Source organism: Crotalus tigris, unplaced genomic scaffold, assembly GCF_016545835.1.
Source record: "Crotalus tigris isolate CLP2741 ecotype Arizona unplaced genomic scaffold, ASM1654583v1 scf7180000019856.1557650, whole genome shotgun sequence".
NCBI classification, from domain to species: Eukaryota; Metazoa; Chordata; class Lepidosauria; order Squamata; family Viperidae; genus Crotalus; species Crotalus tigris.
Window position 1 is genome coordinate 433111 of NW_024097742.1, and position 19831 is coordinate 452941.

General features: G+C 37.5%; 1 protein-coding gene across 6 annotated transcripts in view; it reads right to left on the reverse strand.

Annotated features, from left to right (window-relative positions):
• The window catches only part of RCOR1 (REST corepressor 1), a 345293-nt gene that overhangs the window by 22140 nt on the left and 303322 nt on the right, over positions 1-19831 (reverse strand). For all 6 annotated transcript variants that reach the window (XM_039364835.1, XM_039364837.1, XM_039364836.1 and 3 more), the window contains one exon: positions 16117-16195. In XM_039364835.1, coding sequence (XP_039220769.1) covers positions 16117-16195 — 79 coding nt within the window. The remainder of the gene's footprint in view (positions 1-16116; positions 16196-19831) is intronic.

A 19831-nucleotide genomic window follows, 5' to 3' on the forward strand; every position in this document is an offset into this window, starting at 1 on the left:
GTGATTTTAGGAGCGCAGGGTTAAAGAGGCCAGAGCTCGTCGCCTGCTCAGGTGCGGTCTCCTCATCCTCCGAAAGGGGCATGTCTGACATATCAAGGTCTAATGAGTCACCCTCTCCTATTTGAGAGGAAGTCCCAGAAATGTTGGTAGGGGGCGGCCTGGGTCGTCCCTTATGGGGTGTGTGAAAGGCCACTTGTCCCTTAGAAGCCATGAACTGGGAAAAGGCATCCTGCATGAATGCCTGGAATCGTGCCGACCATATGTTCTCCTGCGCTTTGTCGCTGGAATGACACGCTGGAGTGTGGTCGGGTGAAGAAGTTGGTGAGGAGGGAGTGGAGGAATCTAACTGTTCAGTTTCCCCAGGAGGAGACCAAGTTTTGAGAACTTCCTGGGCAGTAGGTTCTAAGATGGGTGTCACCACTGGGACAGGGGAAACCATGCTTGTCCCAGTGGAATTGGTTCTCTGTGCCCTGCTAATTTGTCTTTCTAAAGCCAAATGTCTCCTCGAAGCTTCTCGCTCAGCCGTTTTAGATTGTCCCTTCTGAGTAAGATGCTTTGTTTTAGCCTTCTTCTTCCCCCCCACCTCTGGTTCAGAGGATCTGCGTTTTTGCTGCTGTTGTGGGGGGGACAATTGAGGGACCTGTGTGACTGAATACGAGACATTGTCTGTCATTGTTCCAGACACCCCGAGTAGGTAATGCCTGGAGTGGGGGAATAAGATACGCAGATCAGATGCAGATGCTTGGGGCTGAGCCCTCCTCTGCCTATACCAACAATGGCCGGACAGACAGGATTCTTTGGACAGGAGATCCTGCAAGGCAGTGACTAAAGGTCACTATATGAACAGCTAGAGAAAATTATTCCTCCTCACCTCCTCACCTAATCCCAGGACTCTTCAGCCCTGGTCCAACACAATGCAACTGGTGACTTTAACTCCCCCAATTTGTGACTGTAAAAACAGATCACGTTCGAATTGATTGCAGTTTGCCTATTTTCCCCCTCTTCCCTCTTTGTAATGCAAGTAGGCTCCTCCGGATGGCGAAAAGCCCCACCCACAATGGAACGGCGGGTTAATCCGCTCGTTCAAAATGGCGAATTGGAGGAGGCCACTCCCCCCAACCACAGCCTATGGAGACCACGAGGCTCACAATGGCAGTTCTAGCTGCCGGCTCTGAAATTTTCCTTGTCCTCCCTGTGCGCCGGCAAAGGAAAAAGGGGGGGGGCAAGCCAGGAGGCGAACGCCGGCTAAAGCGGCCCTTTCGGGCTTTGAGTGCAAGGGGGGGGAGGGCCCCGCGCCGATCGGCTGATAAATGTGCTGGGGGTCGGTAAACAACCCGGTGAGCCCCCCGAACCCCTTGGCTGGTCTCCCTAGCCCTTGGGGATACTCTCACCGCTCCAATGATCCTCCGTTGGGTGGAGATCCGGTCTGAGCCAGCTGCTAAAGGTCTTGTTATTGCTAATTTCGTCTGGAAATTTAGTCTGGGAAGAGGGAGATTTTGTCTTAAGCTATGGATTTTTGAAGAGCTGAATCTCGCACTGCTATCGGGCTTCGAGACTGAGTCAAAACTGGGGTCACGCCCAGAGGAAGGGGTGTGGCCAAAGTTTTTTACCCAGTCTGCCGGGCAGGAAGGCTGTCATAGAACCCATCCATTCATTGGACTCTACAGCCATCCTTCTGGAGAAAAGAGGGCTATTCCCAGAGCTCCAAATCCTTATGAGAAGCAACTGTGTGGAGAATGTGTGAATGATCTCAAGTCCTTTCTTGTCCAGAGAGGAATTATAAATAGCCAGTCTACTTACTGGCTTTTCATTCTGCTATGGTCCTCCACAAAGCTGTCCTCAATTTACCATGTCTTCCCCAAAAGTTCCCAAAGCCTACATTTATCAAATGTAAAGTCTATGAAAAATATTTTAAAAATTTAGTTAATTATACACTTCTTGTAGAACAGCCATCCAACTTATACAGCTGTAACCTTGGTGGTGGCAAAAACTGATACAAAAAAAACCCCACAAAAACATTGTCATCCTTTTTTTAAAAGCTTGAAATGTTGGTCTTGTGAAACACATCTTCTATCTTTACACTTCCATCATACTTTGAATCTAGATAAAAATAACTCTGCAAAAACAAACTGATCAAATCCATCACTTAGTTTCCCACTGGGGTCAACCAGCCGCCTCTGGGAAGCCCACAAGCAAAATACAATTGCAAAAACTTTCTGCCATTTATTATTCCCCAGAAACTGACATTCAAAAACACACAACCTATGGATTTCAAGAATCTGTGAAGTTTGTTCTAAACCAGTATGTAATTAGTTTGGTCCTGGATTAGTGTACTGTGAAAACTCAACCACTGCAGCAGGGCTTTTTTTCTCATAGAATGCCCAGAACGGAGTTCCGGTACCTTTTTTGGATGGAACCTTGTAGGGTAGGCAAGGCGGGTTGTATGACGTGTGTGAGTTCCGGCACCTTTTATATATATATATATAAAAAGCACTGCACTGCAGTATATAAGCAATTATTTATGAAAGAGATGGGCAGCTTTTGGTAGTTGCTAATAATATTAAACTTTTGAGAGTCCCAGTGCTACAATGGATAGGAAAGACCTGAGCTGTACATTTTTAGATAGCTAGTCTGTTTTGGTTTTTTTGGAAAAGAAGGGATACATTTTGAGTTTTTCACTTTGTTAAGCTTGTTTGAGAGGAAAAGAAATATTTGATGAAATAATGTTAAACCAACACTGCTTATTTGGCAAAATATGGTTAAATATTTGGTTATATATATTTATTGCAACATGCAATCTTATCATATGGTGCTCCTTTTAATAACAGCAGTAAGGGAATAATTTTGTTGCTGTGGGAGCCCACAGTCATAGGATGTATGTGCAAGCTAGAGCTTCACAGGGATGTTCATCTATCTAGATAGCTCCTATTTCTTTGTTCCCTGACCAAGGAGTCATCCAATCATCTAATGGGAAAAATCAAACTCCCCCCCCCCATCCACCCAGTTCTGGTTTTATTAACTGAATGTACCAGCATAGACACATGGGATTGTAAAAGGGAAAAACTTTTATACTACTGTTGTTCCTCAATAGTGGTTATTGTTTTAGGACCAAATCCCTGCTCATCTATATCAGTTCCAAAGTAGTCTCTTAAGTTTGCTGACGGAGTCTTGCACAGCTCCCTTGGGAAATACAGAGGGAGGGGGAATGGAATATGGGACCTTCCATGTTCAAAGCAGATGCTCTCTTACAGATTTACATACTTTTGTCCTGCAATCAGGGAATAACGTTTTTTTTAGATAATGATCTCCTTCCTGCCTATACTCAAAAAGTCAGTCTTCCAAGTTTCCATTGAAAATCCAGCTTCCCGGTTGTATTACTATAGCTATGGATTTTGTGGTCATCTTACTGTTATGTAAGCTTGTGCAGAATATTTTGATTCCAATTCTTTTAAATTCAAAACACCCATTTTGAGTAAAAAGAGCTGTTTTAAAATTGTTCTGAGCAGCTCTGGAAGAATATCAAGCTTAAAAAAAAAAGGTCTATTTCGACTTCCAGAATGCTCAAAATGTTTTGCATAGCATTGTGGCGTAACCTGTTATTCCTGCCCTTTAGTTAAAAGATCTAGATTATAAATGCATATTTGGTGAAGGAAGAAATAGCTAGTGCAAAATTATATTTGTAAGCACCTGGGAATTATAGGGTACAGACAAGGAAATTCTAAGCATTATAAAAATATGATATACACTTTCTGGATTGAGGATTTGGCATGAAGACAATTTAACTTGTTTTGAACTATATTAAATATGTCTTTAATTACTAACCAATGTCACACTAATTACCAAACTGGAAGCTTTTATTTAGCATTACATTATTAAAAATATCAGATAAATTCACCCATGTCATTTTAACTATAGTACTGTAAATATTATGAGAACACAATGATACAGAAAAAATTTCCAGAGTTCAGAATTAAAAGATCTGCTTCTTTATATCCTCTTGTTCAATGCAGTAATCCTAATTCTCAGCACTCAATGTTCATTCTTTCAACAATCCTGTCAAGTGGATAAGGCTGAGAGGCACTAGATGTAATATCTCCTCAAGGTCACTGAGTAAGCTTCATGGCTGAATGGAGATTTGAACCTGGATTACATCAGCCACTTTACCATAAAATGATAAAGTTTACACATTGTATTAATCCATGTTTTGTTGGATTATGATTCGAAGCTACAATTGGATGGGTTCACGAAACATGAATCAAAATAAGTCACTTTATGATTATAGTGATATGGGAAGTAGACAGGAAGTGAAATGAAATGAAATGAAACAAAACTAGATGAACTACTACCACTTTATTACCAGGCTACATTAGCAGAATCTTGCAAATCTGAAGGTACAAATTTCCCATCCCTTTTACCAGTCTGATTAATTGGGGCAGGCGCTTTCTTTCTTTGACCATTAAGCCATTTAATGGGGCTCCTTTCTCTCTCTGTTTCCTAGACTGCATCTCTTCCTCTCATTCTCTAAGGTCTTCCACACATTCTCTTACACATATTACTTTGTTGACTTGAACCATGGGATATCATTCTACTATAAAATAGTAGTACTATTTTACTATTTACTCTGTGATATAGTAAAATCAGGAGTGGGTGATTCAGAAGTAATGCCACTGAAATGTTTAAATGTTTAAAAGGTCAGCTTTTAAGCTGCGTCTAGTACAGTCATACCAAGTTTCACAATCCAAGTAAAGATTGTAAAATATTTTTTTTTGTTGGGAGCGGTGTAATTTGCATTTCTGGTATAAAGAAACAGTGAATCATAGCCAAGTGGTGGCTATGAAAATATTAAACTTTGTTTCAAAGTCAAATGAAAATACATAATTATATCTTCCCACAGCATAACTGAAGGGTTATCCTAATTGATTCTCTGTGCCCTTATTATTGCCAAGAGATTAGTTCTGAAACATTAGAAAGACAAATTTATGCCATCAATTACCCGATGGAGTGAAAAGAGGAAGTTACTTGCATCTTGTGAATGAAATGCTTATAGATGCTGATTATGCATGGACAATTACAATGAAATATGGTTATCTGTTATTGAAATGGTTACATAAACTATATCTTTATATGGATAAGAATCCTATTTATCTTGTCACTATTGCATTTTTTATTTTTGTTTTAATTTTTCCTCTTATTTTTTTCCTCTCTGTTCTGTTTTATTAAATAATCCACCCACACCATAAATTTATAGTTGGAAGATGCAATTTAATAGCAATAGAACTTAAGACTTATACATCGCTTCACAGTGCTTTATGTTCTCTGGGTGGTTTACATTGTTAGCATCTTGCCCCCAACAATCTGAGTCCTCATTTTACCGATCTTGGAAGGATGAAAGGCCGAGTCAACCTTGAGCGGGTAAGGATCGAATTCCTGGCAGTTAGCAAAATTAACTTGCAACACTGCATCCAAACCACTGTACCACCACAGCTCTTAATTTAATTTAAGACAAAAAGAGAAACTCCCTGATTAGGATAAAAGTCCATATTCCCTAATACTTGATTGGCCAGCCTCTGCTTAAACACATACATAGAAAGCAAGCTTTCCAGTTCCCTTAGCCAATGGTTCCAGTGTTGAACTGCCCTCACTGTAGGGAGTGCTTTGTAAACATTCACTTATCTCAAATCTGAACATGCCAAGTTGTCACAATCACTTTTTAAGACTCAGATTGTCTTTTATCATCCTTGTTTTGCCATTCTCTGCACCTGCTCTAGTTTCTCTGAATCTTTTATAAAATATGGTGTCCAGTATTTGAGATGTGAGATGAAGAATACCGAATAAAATGGAACAATCGCTTCCTGTGATTTACAAACTAGACTTCAATTGATGCAGCCTCAAATTGCATTTGCCCTTTCAGCAACTATGTCACAGTGCTGACTCATATTTAGTTTGTAATCAACTATAATTCCAAGCTCTTTTACACAAGTACTTTGATTTATTTTTCTTACACGAAGAACTTTGCATTTGTCTCTATTAAATTTCATTCTGTTTTTTCTTTCAAACCATTTCTCTAAATTGTCAGGTTCATTTTGAATCTTATTTCTGTTTTCTTGGGCACTGGATATCCAACCAATTTTATATCATCTATAAATCTGATACACAATCTTTCTACTTATCCATTGTTATCCTTACTGAGCAGCTGGTACAATCATTTACTTCTCTTCCTTTTATTTTGAATGTATCTGAAGATCTTTTCGTTGTTCTTTACATCTTTTATTAATTTAGCCTCATTCTTTCTTGACGCCATCTCTCCAAGTCTGAGAGCCCCTTGTGAGTGACCTTGCTATTTTTTCCATTTCCTATATAATTTTTTTTGGCTTTCATATCTTCAATAAGATATATGATTTATCTTTTACCTTCTTCACCTCCCCCTTTTTTTGGAAAAAACCTGCAAATATGCCTTCACAATCTCCTTTTTAGAAATTCCCATGCATCTCAGGCTCCTTTTTCTTACTACTTTCTTTTGGATTTGACTTTATTACAATTTGTTTTCTTGAACCTCAAGGTATATGTCTAACTACATTCATCTTCAGTTTGTTTCCTTTAAGCATCCCAGTATTAAATCATTGCATTTATTCAAAGATACCTCTATTTGCTATTGATTGGTTGGATTTGGAGGCTGCCTGATTACAAAATGTGTCTGGACAACTTACAATATCTAGCATAACACATACCTGTAATTTAAAACAGATATGACTATCCAAACTAGGCAAATCATATCTAGAAAAAAATTGATAGGAGTTCCTTAAACTTTAAGTTTCTAAAATAAAGGAAAAATTCTACGTATAATGTGCATAATATGGGATAACTTTATTCTAGCCTGTTAAATCCATTTTGTTCAAGAAATCAGCCTCTTTTAAAGTGTTGACTCTGAAACCATCCACTAATAAAACATATTTGAAAAAAAAAAACTACTTACTGCTTGGATTATAACAAATTTTTGGCAAATGATATGCCATGTATGCATAAAGTAATACAAAAGGCTGCATTATGTATGCCACATTCCCCAGATACATTTTGGTGTCATGTATGTATGAGTGTTTGAAGATACAGTGAAATTTGAAAATCCAATGTTTTACATCTGATATTTTACATACTGGATTCTCAAGTCAGTGAACAAACTGCAAATTATGTCGGGGTTAGTTCACCCATCACTTCCTAACACTATTGTGTTATTTACTGTCACGTAGTCTTAATGAATTTGTCTTACTAAAACTTAATGTACCATGTCCATCAAGAGAGTAGATTTTCAGACTATATTTAGATATCAAACTATAAGCCAAGAAAAGATATGCAAAATAAATAGTCATACACTACAATAAAATCACGTATTATAATGCAACAGAAATCTAGGGATTTGCCTAACACTATGAGGATACTTTTACAGATGAAACTATTATAATGCTATTGTATTTCAGCTGATATATGATAGCCTGTTTGTCTTGCATTAACTTGTGTTATATTATTTTATTTATAGAAGACATGTTTGGATATTTACATATTAATGAAGCTTTGATTAAAATTTGGCCATTAAAATCAAATTTTATTACTAAGTAGATGACTCAAAAGAGGTGCAAGAACACTAATCTGCATTTTTTTTTTTTAGGACAGAGGCATTCTTTTGAAAAAAAAATGTTTAACTTCTGAAGATACCAGAGGACTTCAGCTGAGTGAGTTTGGAAAATTATAGGGTCCTTTTTTTCCCCTTTCCATTCTTGAAAAAGGAAAGTAGTGATTTTTAAATCTGGAATAGATGCATTTTAAAACTTTTAAAACTTAATGTATTCATGTCCTGCCTTATTCTTGCTAAAATTGGGGAGAGGGTATTATATTGCTGAAATTTAGTCATTTCACTACCAAACTTTCACTAATGGAATCCAGAAGTTCTGTCATGTTCTCATGGGGCTTGTAGACCACCCAGCCCTTGATTTAGAAACAAAGAATTTTTGATGTGTACATAAGGATTCAATCCAATCAACAGTAAATTCATCTTATGTTTTGGCATACTAGGCAACTTATTTATTTGCCAGTCACACCAGCAAAAACCCATATGAGGCTTAATCTGGAAAAAAAAAATCTTAGGGGCATAATATATATTTTACTTTTCCTTTCAAGATAAATTTCTATATTAAATCCACTAAGGACATTGCTAGTTTTTTCCATCATAGCAGAAGAGAACCAATTCAAATGCAACTTATATAAGTGAACAACTATTCATTTTTGTCTCAAGGAATCAAGTTGCCTCTCAAATTTCAGCTAGAAGTAAAGTAATATTTTCTCTGACAGATATTTACCCTTGACTCTACACAAAAATAATGCCAAGGAGTCACTAATAGTTATGAAAAGCACATAAAAGTTGAGCACAAACTGCAAAAATGTAAAATAAAGCACTATCAAAATGACACTCAAATTAAAATGACCACATCTATTTTTCTCATGGCAGAGGAGTTCTCCACATCTACAACTGCATATGGCCATAATATGTAATTAAACTATAATCTTTCAGGAGTTTATTTCTATCATCTTTAGTTATGAACATGCTGTTGACAGGTCCCGTCAATGTTAATCAGAAGGCAAAAGTAGAAAGGATATTCTGGGAGTCTGTAAAATGCTGTCCACTGCAAGATATAAAACTAGTGCCACAATTTGATTTTTTACCTATTCCTGTTCCAACTGAAGACAATCAGCTTCCTAGGATAGTTAAGAGCAAATTAAAGTTTTATTGCATCCAACTATTATTGTTATGGCATATGCATATTGCAATATGACCATTATTAGTGTTTAGAAAAAAGGAAATGATATATTTATTTATTTATTTATTTATTTTAAAAAGTGCCCTTTCTTCAACCTGAGGAATTTCCCTATGTATGACTAACCTTTGGCCAACAATTTAAAGCATTACTTGCTTAGCGTTTTGGAAATTAAAGTTCAATGTAGAACTGGGATGTTATTAGGATACCAATTTCTTTTTTTAATATTTTATTAATTTGTTATAGTTACAAATCTTTAGTGCCTAGTAAACAACGTGTTGTCTGGGTCCACATATTTGACATTAGTAATAATACAACTCCCATTCTTATTCTCTACTTCATTTTTCTAGCCATTTATAAAAATTATCCCATGTTTGAAAGTATTCTGTATCTTCTTTCCCTTTCATTTTCAATGTAAGCCTATCCATTTCCGCACAATCCAAAATTTTCCTAATTATGTCTTCCATTGGTGTTTCTTCATTTTTCCAATACTGTGCAAATGTAATTCTCAAAGCTGTTAATACATGTAATATTAAATATATACATTTTATCATAGTTTTCTATGATTATACCTAATAGAAATAGTTCCGGCTTAACATCTACATGTTTTCTTAACATTTTCTCTTTACCACATATTTATTTTGACCAGAATGTTTTTGCTTTAGGGCATGTCCATCAAAGATGGTAGTACGTGCCTGGCTTTTGCCTACATTTCCAACAGTTGCTAGACATGTTTTTAAACATTTTTGCTCATCTTGCAGATGGTAAATGCCATTTATAAAACATTTTATATAAATTTTCTTTATAGGTAGTTGCCCTTGTTATTTTAAAAAATAAGAAATTATGGATACCAATTTATTATCATCCAATAAAGTTAGTTGTTTTAGCATTGTTGTTTATTCTACATAACCTTGAATTTATTATTATCCGAGAGAGACCAATACTGGTATAAATGAAAACTGATATAAAGTAGCTAGTGAAGCAGATATAAGAGATTGACCAGTGATCTAGAAATGACGGAACTGTTCTTATATATAATACAATTGAGCCCCAAGTTTCTATTGCTAAGCAAGACAGATGTTAAATGAGTTTTGCTCCATTTTATGATCTTTCTTGCTACAGTTGTTAGTGAATCACTACAGTTATTAAGTTAGTAATATAGTTGTTAAAGAAATCTGGCTTCCACACTAACTTTGCTTGTTAGAAGGTCACAAAAGGTGATTACATGACCTGGGACACTGCAACTGTCATAAATACATGCCAGTTGCCAAGCATCGGAATTTTGATATGTGACCATGGAGATGGTACAATAGTCATAAGTGTGAAAAACGGTCGTAAGTCACTTTATTCAGTGCCATTGTAACTTCAGACCATCACTAAATAAATTGTTGTAAGTCAAGGACTATCTGTAACACATAATCTTGAATATTTTTTCAGTTAACAACATGTGTTATCTTTTTTATTTATAAGACTAAATATGAGATTTAATAAATGGGCTGCAAATGGAAGCAAAAGTAGTGGAACTGACAAGTGACTGGCAAGCCACCATTTTTCTTGCTAGATTTCAAGAGATAAAGTTGCAACTCATGGAAAGACCATATACATTCAAAGGGTCCTTCAATTTTTCAGCAACAATCCTATAAGATGGGCTGAAAGCAGACATGTAATGACTCTTAACGTGTATAGCAAGGATTGGGTTTCTTTTAAGTGTGAAAATTTATAGCACTCTTAGAATTTATCCAATTGATAAAGAAATTGATTTTACTCTCATTATCAGGTATTATGAGATAAATAGATCTTAAGAAGTTCACTTAACATTATTTTCTACGCTGATTGTTTGACAACTTTAATGTAAGTTAATGTGCAAATCTTGATCAGTATTAGTGCCATGTATTAGTGATCAGATAGTCTCCATAATTATATGTCCCCAACCTAATCTTTCAGACATTCCAACAGCATATCCATTACCAACATCAAAGTTCAAGAACATGAATATTCTTTCAGTCCTGTTTTTAAATTTTGCTTCCATAGGAGATCATGGTGCAAACCACTGACTGCAAGTTTTGATCTTTGTAGGTATAGATGCGTTATGGCATCTGAATATTAATTAATACTTACTTCACCATGTGCTAGTCTGCGTTTCTTGACTTATCATTTTACTCTTGATTATCAGCCCTGTAAGGCAGAAGCTGTCCACCATTTCATAGCTTCACTGCCAATTCTAAGGCTGGTTGCTTTTCCTGTAGTTATTATTTTGGTCTTCTTTATATTTAATCTTAGTCCCATTTTTTTCACTTGACTTTTATTACAACACCTTGCAGATCATTTGCATTTTCAACTATTAGAGTAGTGTCATCAGTACAGTACAGATTATTGATGCATCTTTCTTCAATTTTAAATCATGTTCATTTTCTTCCCATCCAGCACTCAGTGACATTGGATGTGATATTTGGAAGAGATTTCACAATATAGTTCCTGGTTTTCACCCTCTATACCTAGCTGTCACATCTTTGCTGGCCCAGGGCTGTAACTACTTTGAATGCCAGGTCAACCTGAAACAAGTTTTCCCTCACTCATGACCTTATCATAGATAAGAATTCCAACTTGCTATGTATCACCGAGACCTGGCTGAGTTCAGAAAAGGGGGCATACCCCTCTTGGAGCTGTGTTCATCTGGGTTTTAAACTCAGTATCAACTGAAATCCCAAGGAAGATAGGATTATATCATTCAAGAGTCTCAGAGGCTCTCAGATTCTCACTTTCACATAAAACAAGATATATGCCAGAGGTTTAGCCCTATATAACTGTTGAATTTTCTGCTGATGTCTAGGTAATCCACAACTTATGGCCACAATTGAGCCCAAAATTTATGTTGCTAGGTGAGACATTTGTTAAGTAATTTTTGTCCCATTTTACGACTTTTCTTGCCGCAGTAGTTACGTGAATCACTGCAGTTCTTGAGTTAGTGACCCGGTTGTTAAGTGAATCTGGCTTTGCTTGTCAGATGGTTGCAAAAGGGGTTCATCATATGATCCCGGGACACTGCATCCATCATAAATATGAACTAGTTGCCAAGTATCTGAATTCAGATCACGTGACCATGGGGATGTTGCAATGGTCATAAGTGTGGAAAATGGTCATAAATCACTTTTTGCAGAGCCGCTGTAACTTTGAATGGTCACTAAACAAACTGTTGCAGGTAGAGAACTACCTATACTGCCCTTCTCTGCCCAGCAGTATCCTAGCCTGAGCTTCTGGATTTTGTCATAAAGTTGGTCATAGAATCCTTGCTTTTAGGGCTGGCTTCTGGATGGTCAACCTACATATAGAGAACCCGGGAAGAAGCAGATTACTTAGATCTTTACTTGTCAGGTTTCAGGCCAGGATTCAGTACTAAGATAGCTTTAGTCATGCACGTTTATGGTCTGTAGTGTATTAATTAGGATGGAAATAGTGCATCCATTCTTGTGATCCTTGATTGCTCAGCCATCTTTTAATAATAATAATAATAATAATAATAATAATAATAATAATAATAATAATCCTGCGACGATACCTGTAATACCATCAAACATCCACATCTACCTATCCCAGGTCCTGGGTAAGGACTCGATAGGTAGACAAAATGCCAAATCCAGTCTGAACATCTGGCTGACTGTGCGATGATCCATAATAATAATAATAAATTGAAGAAAGAGACCGAGGGACTAATTCTGGCTGCACAAGACCAAGCCTTAAGGACAAATGCATACAAAGTCAAAATTGAGAAGACAGCAACAGACAGTAAGTGCCGCCTATGCAAAGAAGCTGAAGAAACAATGGACCACTTGGTAAGCTGTTGCAAGAAGATTGCACAGACTGATTACAAGCAGCGGCATGACAAAGTAGCAACAATGGTGCATTGGAAGATCTGCAAAAAATATCATTTGCCTGTAAGCAAAAACTGGTGGGATCATAAAATAGAGAAAGTCATAGAAAATGATAAAATTAAACTGCTCTGGGACTTCAGAATTCAAACAGACAAGCACCTGAAACATAACACCCCAGACTTAACAATTGTCGATAAGAAAGACAAAAAAGTCTGGATAGTGGACGTGGCAGTGCCTGGAGACAGCAGAATAGACGAGAAAGAACTGGAGAAGATAACAAAATACAAAGACCTACAAATAGAAATAGAAAGACTGTGGCAAAAGCAAGCAAGGGTAGTACCAATAGTCATAGGCTCCTTGGGTGCAATCCCAAAACAACTGGAGCACCACTTGAACACCATTGGCATTGACAAATTCGCTATTAGTCAATTGCAAAAGGCGGCCTTACTAGGAACTGCTTCCATCCTGCGACGATATCTGTAATACCATCAAACATCCACATCTGCCTATCCCAGGTCCTGGGTAAGGACTCGATAGGTAGACAAAATGCCAAATCCAGTCTGAACATCTGGCTGACTGTGCGATGATCCATAATAATAATAATAATAATAATAATAATAATAATAATAATAATAATAATATAATAGTAGTAGTAGTAATAATAATATAATAATAATAATAATGGAAGGGACCTTGGAGGTCATCTAGTCCAACCCCCTGCTCAGGCAGGAAACCCTATACCATTTCAGACAAATGGCTGTCCAGTCTCTTCTTAAAAACTTCCAGTGTTGGAGCATTCACCACTTCTGGAGGCAGGTTGTTCCACTGGTTAATTGTTCTAACTGTCAGGAAGTTTCTCCTTAGTTCTAGGTTGCTTCTCTCCTGGATTAGTTTCCATCCGTTGCTTCTTGTCCTGCCTTCAGGCGCCTTGGAAAATAGCTTGACTCCCTCTTCTTTGTGGCAGCCCCTGAGATATTGGAATACTACTATCATGTCACCCCTCTTCATTAAACTAGACATACCCAATTCCAGCAATCTTTCCTTATATTCTTTAGCCTCCAGTCCCCTAATCATCTTTGTTGCTCTTCTCTGTACTCTTTCTAGAGTCTCAACATATTTTTTACATCGTGATGACCAAAACTGGATGCAGTATTCCGAGTGTGGCCTTACCAAGGCCTTGTAAAGTGGTATTAACACTTCACGTGATTTTGATTCTATCCCTCTGTTAATGCAGCCCAGCACTGTGTTGGCCTTTTTGGCAGCTGCAGCACACTGCTGGCTCTTATTTAAGTGATTGTTCACTAGGACTCCGAGGTCCCTCTCATAGTTACTACTGTTGAGCAAGGTACCCCCTATACTATACCTGTACATTTGGTTTTTCTTGCCTAAATGTAGAACCTTACTTTTTTCACCATTGAATTTCATTCTGTTAGATAGCACCCAGTGTTCAAGTCTGTCCAGATCCTCCTGTATCCTAAGCCTATCTTCTGGAGTGTTGGCTATTCTTCAATGCCATCAACCACAGTATCCTTCTGGAACAGCTACAGAAGTTGGGAAATAGGGGCACCACTTTAGAGTGGCCCTTTTTCTTTCTTTGAGAGGTTGTGAATACTGAGGCTTCTCAAATCAATGGAATTTACATCTATATTTGTGGACATGGTGGTATTTTCCATTCAAGAGTGATGCCTAATCAGAAAGAGGGTATTGTTTCGGACTCAGAACTCCTGCTGAAAACCAGGTAACAGTGCTTGAAAATCACTCAGAAGCTTCAACTAGTCCAGAATGTAATGATGCGGAAAGTGATAGGCATATCTTGGTATGCCCATGTGGTAGCCATGCTTTGCAAATTGTACTAGTTGCCAGTATGCTTGTGAGTGCAGATCAAGGCGCTGGTCATCACCTATAAAGCTCTACAAGGCATAGGGTCAGATTATGTGATTGATTACCTAATCTCCATGGTTTCTGCCGACAGATTTGAAGTACTTGGGTTTTCTTCATTAAATGCTGCATCTACTGGAACCTAGGAAGTGTGTGTTTTCTGTAATTGCACCTGAATAAGTTCCCCTCCCCTGAAATCTATCTGGCTTCCACCCTGTTGGCATTAAGTTAGACCTTGAATAGCTGTAACCTCTTGTTAGGTCTAGATAGCTGTAACCTCTTGTTAGATTTCTATTCTTCTGTACAGAGCTACCAGACCTCATCTAAATCTGTTTATATTTTTTTAGTTTGTTATATTGTGACCTGCCCTGATTCAGGTGGTCTCTAAATTGAATTAAATAATTAAAATTAAATAGAGGCTTGCAAGAAAATGTAACTTAAAATTGTATAATAAACAGGCAACCAAACTTACAATATTTAAACACTAAAGCAACACTAACAACATAATCCTTTCTAAATGAGCACTGTGTTAGGCTTTCCTTAAAGCAATTTTTGACTGTGTGCTAAAAATTACCCAAGAATCCAGAGAACAAGGAACTGCACAATCAGTATGGCTTTGATTGCTGAATGAAGTATCCAGACAAATTTCCATTCAGGAGGTAATTTCTAAAATACTATGATCTATGGCCATTTTGGGTCTTGAAGATTAAAATATCAAATTGTGCCCAAAAGCAAAGAAGCAATCAACATTGCTAAGGCAGGCACTAGTCACAATGATGGAATATATTATTTTGCATGTAGCAAGTCCCTGCTTCATCCCTTTCATTGCAAAATAAAGAGATAATAATGACATGATGATACTGAGATACTATCAATAAGAACACACAATACCAAACTGGAAGAACAATCTGTCTGATCTGCTACAATGCAGCTTTCAGAGTTTAAAAACCCTGAAATGACTGTTCAGAATATTTCTGGCCATATGGATTCTTCCACTTGAGCCGACTGATATATCCAAGATGAAAAGTAGTTGATAGGTGAAGAAGGCTGATGGTCACTGTTATTATCTGAATATCTGGGGCAAAATCTTGTTTAAAAAGCTCACAACAGGCATCTGATATTTAAAGGGAACCCAAAACAAGATCAACAATCAGTCTTGAAATAGCACATTGCTTCCATTTTATCAGGATAAGCATTTAATTTGCTTATTCTCTTTGCATCCTTCACCATATTATATGATTTTATGCTGATTAAGTAAGCATGGGAAGAAACGATAGCACATCAAAAACAAACAAGAGAGTAAGTCCTCCCCATTCAGCCAAAACACTGAGAAGCAAATCAACAGATACTCTTAAACTGAGATTTTTCTGAAGTAAGTATAAATATGTACACCAAATTAGGCTACATAAAGAATTCATCCATGGAATAAAATATGGATTTTTTTCAAATGTATGGATTTCAAATCCCAGAATTCTCCAGTAAGCAAGATGCTGAGACTGAGAAACACTGGTTTAAAGAATAGGTTCACAGTACTTCACGCACTAAAGCATTATCAGGGAAAATACCTCTTTTTTGGTCTCCTTGTTTTGTTCAGCCTCAATGTCAATAGGGTTATTTCCATTTGCTTCTTCCATTTCATCCTCACTGAAAATAAATAAGATAATACCAAATTATTTCTCTGTCAAGACTACTAGAAGTCCACAGGTAGATACATTTTTTAATCTATATTTTATATTGTATATTGCTTATGTATGTGTGTATGTATGTATGTATGTACGTATGTCTTGAGTGTTTTTGGATGCACCCTGTCAGCCCAAATATGGGAGGAAGAAATCTCAGTCCCCCCTTTAACTCTTTGTTAGCAACCCCCCCCCAAAAAAAATTTAGGGGGCGCACACACACACATACACACACACACCCCTAATAACTATAAAAATATGAATCCCAGGCATATCTGTACAATGATAGGAAATCCTTGAACTCTGGGAAGGATATAAACCAGCTGTATTGTTAAAACCAGTGTATTGTTAAAAACTAAAACAATAAAAACAACTATTTACAATACTAAAAACAAACCAAGCTTTCGCTGGTCCACAGCCAGCGTCATCAGAGTGAGTGTCAGGGGGTGGGGAGTTTTCTTATAAACCTTGCTAACTCAGTTTCTTGCTCATTGACCGTGTGATAGGGCTGTCAGTCCTAACTGGCCGTAATTGCCTCAGTTGTTCCGCCTCCCCTCGTTTGCATTCCAATTTCACAGCCTTCTTTCTTCCCATTGTTTTTTCCCCCCATCCTTCCCATCCTTGTCGATCCTTCCCATCCTTTCCTAATATTATTGCTTCCAGTGTATCTTCCGATCGCCCCCCCCCCTTGTGATCATTCTGGACCGCACATCTGGGTCTGGCATTGTAGATGCCTTTCCGTTGCTGCTTCCCCCTTTTTTTCCCGTTCATCCACCTTCTGTTCTTGCCCTCTGCTGCTTATCCCTATCGGCCCTGTTCCCTCCGGTTTCCCTTTGCGCTTGGGCATGCGTGCATACAGTAGTATCCTATCCCACTGTCTCGTCTGTATTCGATCAGCTGGAGTGACTGCCAAAACGCTCCCAGATTCACTCCATCATCAGCGCCCAGCAAATGGCTCCCCATGTGTGGGCTTGCGTGTGTGCCACGGCGTTCTCCCCCTCTGCCTCGCCTGTATCCGATCAGCTGACATTCTTACAGGAATATTTGCGGGATCGTTCCCCCACCGGCTGCACGGGACAGGCAGCTGTGCTTCTCCTCCCCATGAATCACACTGTTCTCCTCCGGTTTTTCTTGCCTGAATGTAGAACCTTACTTTTTTCACCATTGAATTTCATTTTGTTAGATAGCGCCCAGTGTTCAAGTCTGTCCAGATCCTCCTGTATCTTCAGCCTGTCTTCTGGAGTGTTGGCTATTCCTGCCAGCTTGGTGTCATCTGTAAATTTGATGATTTCCCCATCTATCCCCTCGTCCAGATCATTGATGAAGATGTTGAAGAGCACTGGGCCCAGAACAGAGCCCTGGGACACCCCACTAAACACTTCCCTCCATGTAAATATGGTTCCATTGAGGACCACACGCTGAGTACGGTTGGTCAGCCAGCTATGGATCCATCTGGTGGTGATGCTGTCTAACCCACATTTTTCTATCTTATCAAGTAGTAGGTTGTGATCTACTTTATCAAATGCCTTACTGAAGTCCAAGTAAATGATATCCACAGCATTCCTCTGATCCACTAATATATATATATACACATACACATCAAAATTAAAAAAATCAGCATAAGGTTTCAGAGAAGTTTAAACTGAGGATATAATGTTGATATATAATTTAAGGTGATGTGATCATAAAATGAGAGTAATTTTGGTGTAGTGGTTAAAGATCAGACTAGAAACTGAGATACGATGAGTTCTAGACCTGCCTTGGGCATGAAACCACCTGGGTGACCTTGATTCAGTCACTTTCTCTCAGCCCTGGGAAGGAAACAATGGCAAACCACTTCTGAAAAACCTTGCCAAAAAAACTGCAAGGACTTATCCAGGCAGTCTCTGAGAATCGGAGACAACTTAACACCACCCATCCCCCAAATCATAAAATTAAAGCACAAATGACAGGTTAAGCAACACTCTGATAATTTTACAATAGCAGGATAGATACAGTTCTTTGAATTACCATCTGTTCTGTTATATATTGGAAAAAATATAATATTGCTGAAAAGCCTATTGCTCAAGTGTTGATTCAGAACAGACGTTTTTAGCTTTCAACAATAGTTGCTTTTATCCTCTATTAGTTTTTACTTTTATAAAAATGTTTCCTTGCACTACTGCTTCACAAGCCTCTGAATTATTCTTTTCAAGGGGTATGTCAAATAGATATAAACACCCCAATACTCTGTATTTTATCTCTTAAATAAATGGAGTATCAATGCTGCTAACATTGGATGTTCTTGCTTTGACAACAAATGGAAATGCAGCCATTTTCTCTATTGCTTTTAGAAGTAGTTGCTGCTGGGAGGGAGAATAGGGATGAGAGTCCAGTTAGTCATAACAATAATAACTTAGTTGTGGGAACCCAAGGACATTGGACCCAGAGCTGGTAGTGTTTTGGCGAGCTGGAGAGCTGGGGAGAAAGCCTGCGCTTCAAGCTAATTGGGTAATGTGATTTATGACTGTTTATTGGAGGAGGGAATTGCACTTTGTTACTTTGTATGGGGGGATTTAGTTTCTGGTTTCAACTATGTAGTGCCAATACTTTGTTTCTTGAATAAAAGATTCTTTAAGGTAAACAATGCCTCAAAGTTCTTTTAAAGAGTTCATCTGTCGGAACCATGACATGGAGTACAAGAGTTCAGCACAACTATCGCTATTGTAACTACCAAAAGTCTTTCACTTTTGACAGTCTATAAATCTAATAAAGAAAACAAGAAAACAAAATGAATAAATGACTTCCTGTGGAATGGCCTATTTATTAAAATCACATATGTTCTCTCCTTCCTTTTTATAAATGTCAGATTATACCTGCTAGGGAGCATACGCTCAGCAATATGCCCAGCTATGTGCATGTGTTTCTTTTGGCTGAGAAAAAATATTTTTGGTTAATAAAAAGTAAGAAATAATAGTACAGTTTCAGGAAATGGAAACAATGCTGAATTTGAGATGACAAGTAGCCCCCGATTAGAATATTTTATTTATTTAGATTTTTAATCTGCTGTATAACCATTTTAAAACTAACCATGACTACCACAAAGTAAATTGCTACTTTAAGCATTGCACTTAGATGATTATCATACTAGATCATGGAATGACCTTAAATGACTGTAAAATAGAACCTTGGCAAATAACTGTATTTTATAACAAAATGGAGCTATCGTCATCATCTTCATTATCATCCTTTTATCCAGCTACTACAAAATCCTGTCACAAGTCTACTGTGAGCATAATTTATGTAATGTAGACAATATTATATACACAGATTGATCTAACATGTCTGATGAAAGAACTGCCAAGGCGAAATTTACCACATGGTCAGGTCTAAAGTTCTGATAGGGAAAGTGGGGATCAGGATGCAAGCATTTTCTTACAATTATAATTAATTAGAATACAGTATGAATCCATCCGTAAGATTATAGTAAATTAAATTCTGTTATTAGATAAATTTTCCAAATATGAAGTTAAGTATAATTTATATTTGGTATTCTTCTATGGAAGGGATTCCTCATAATTTCCAATGAAAAATATAGAATATCAGCAGCTATTATTAAGCC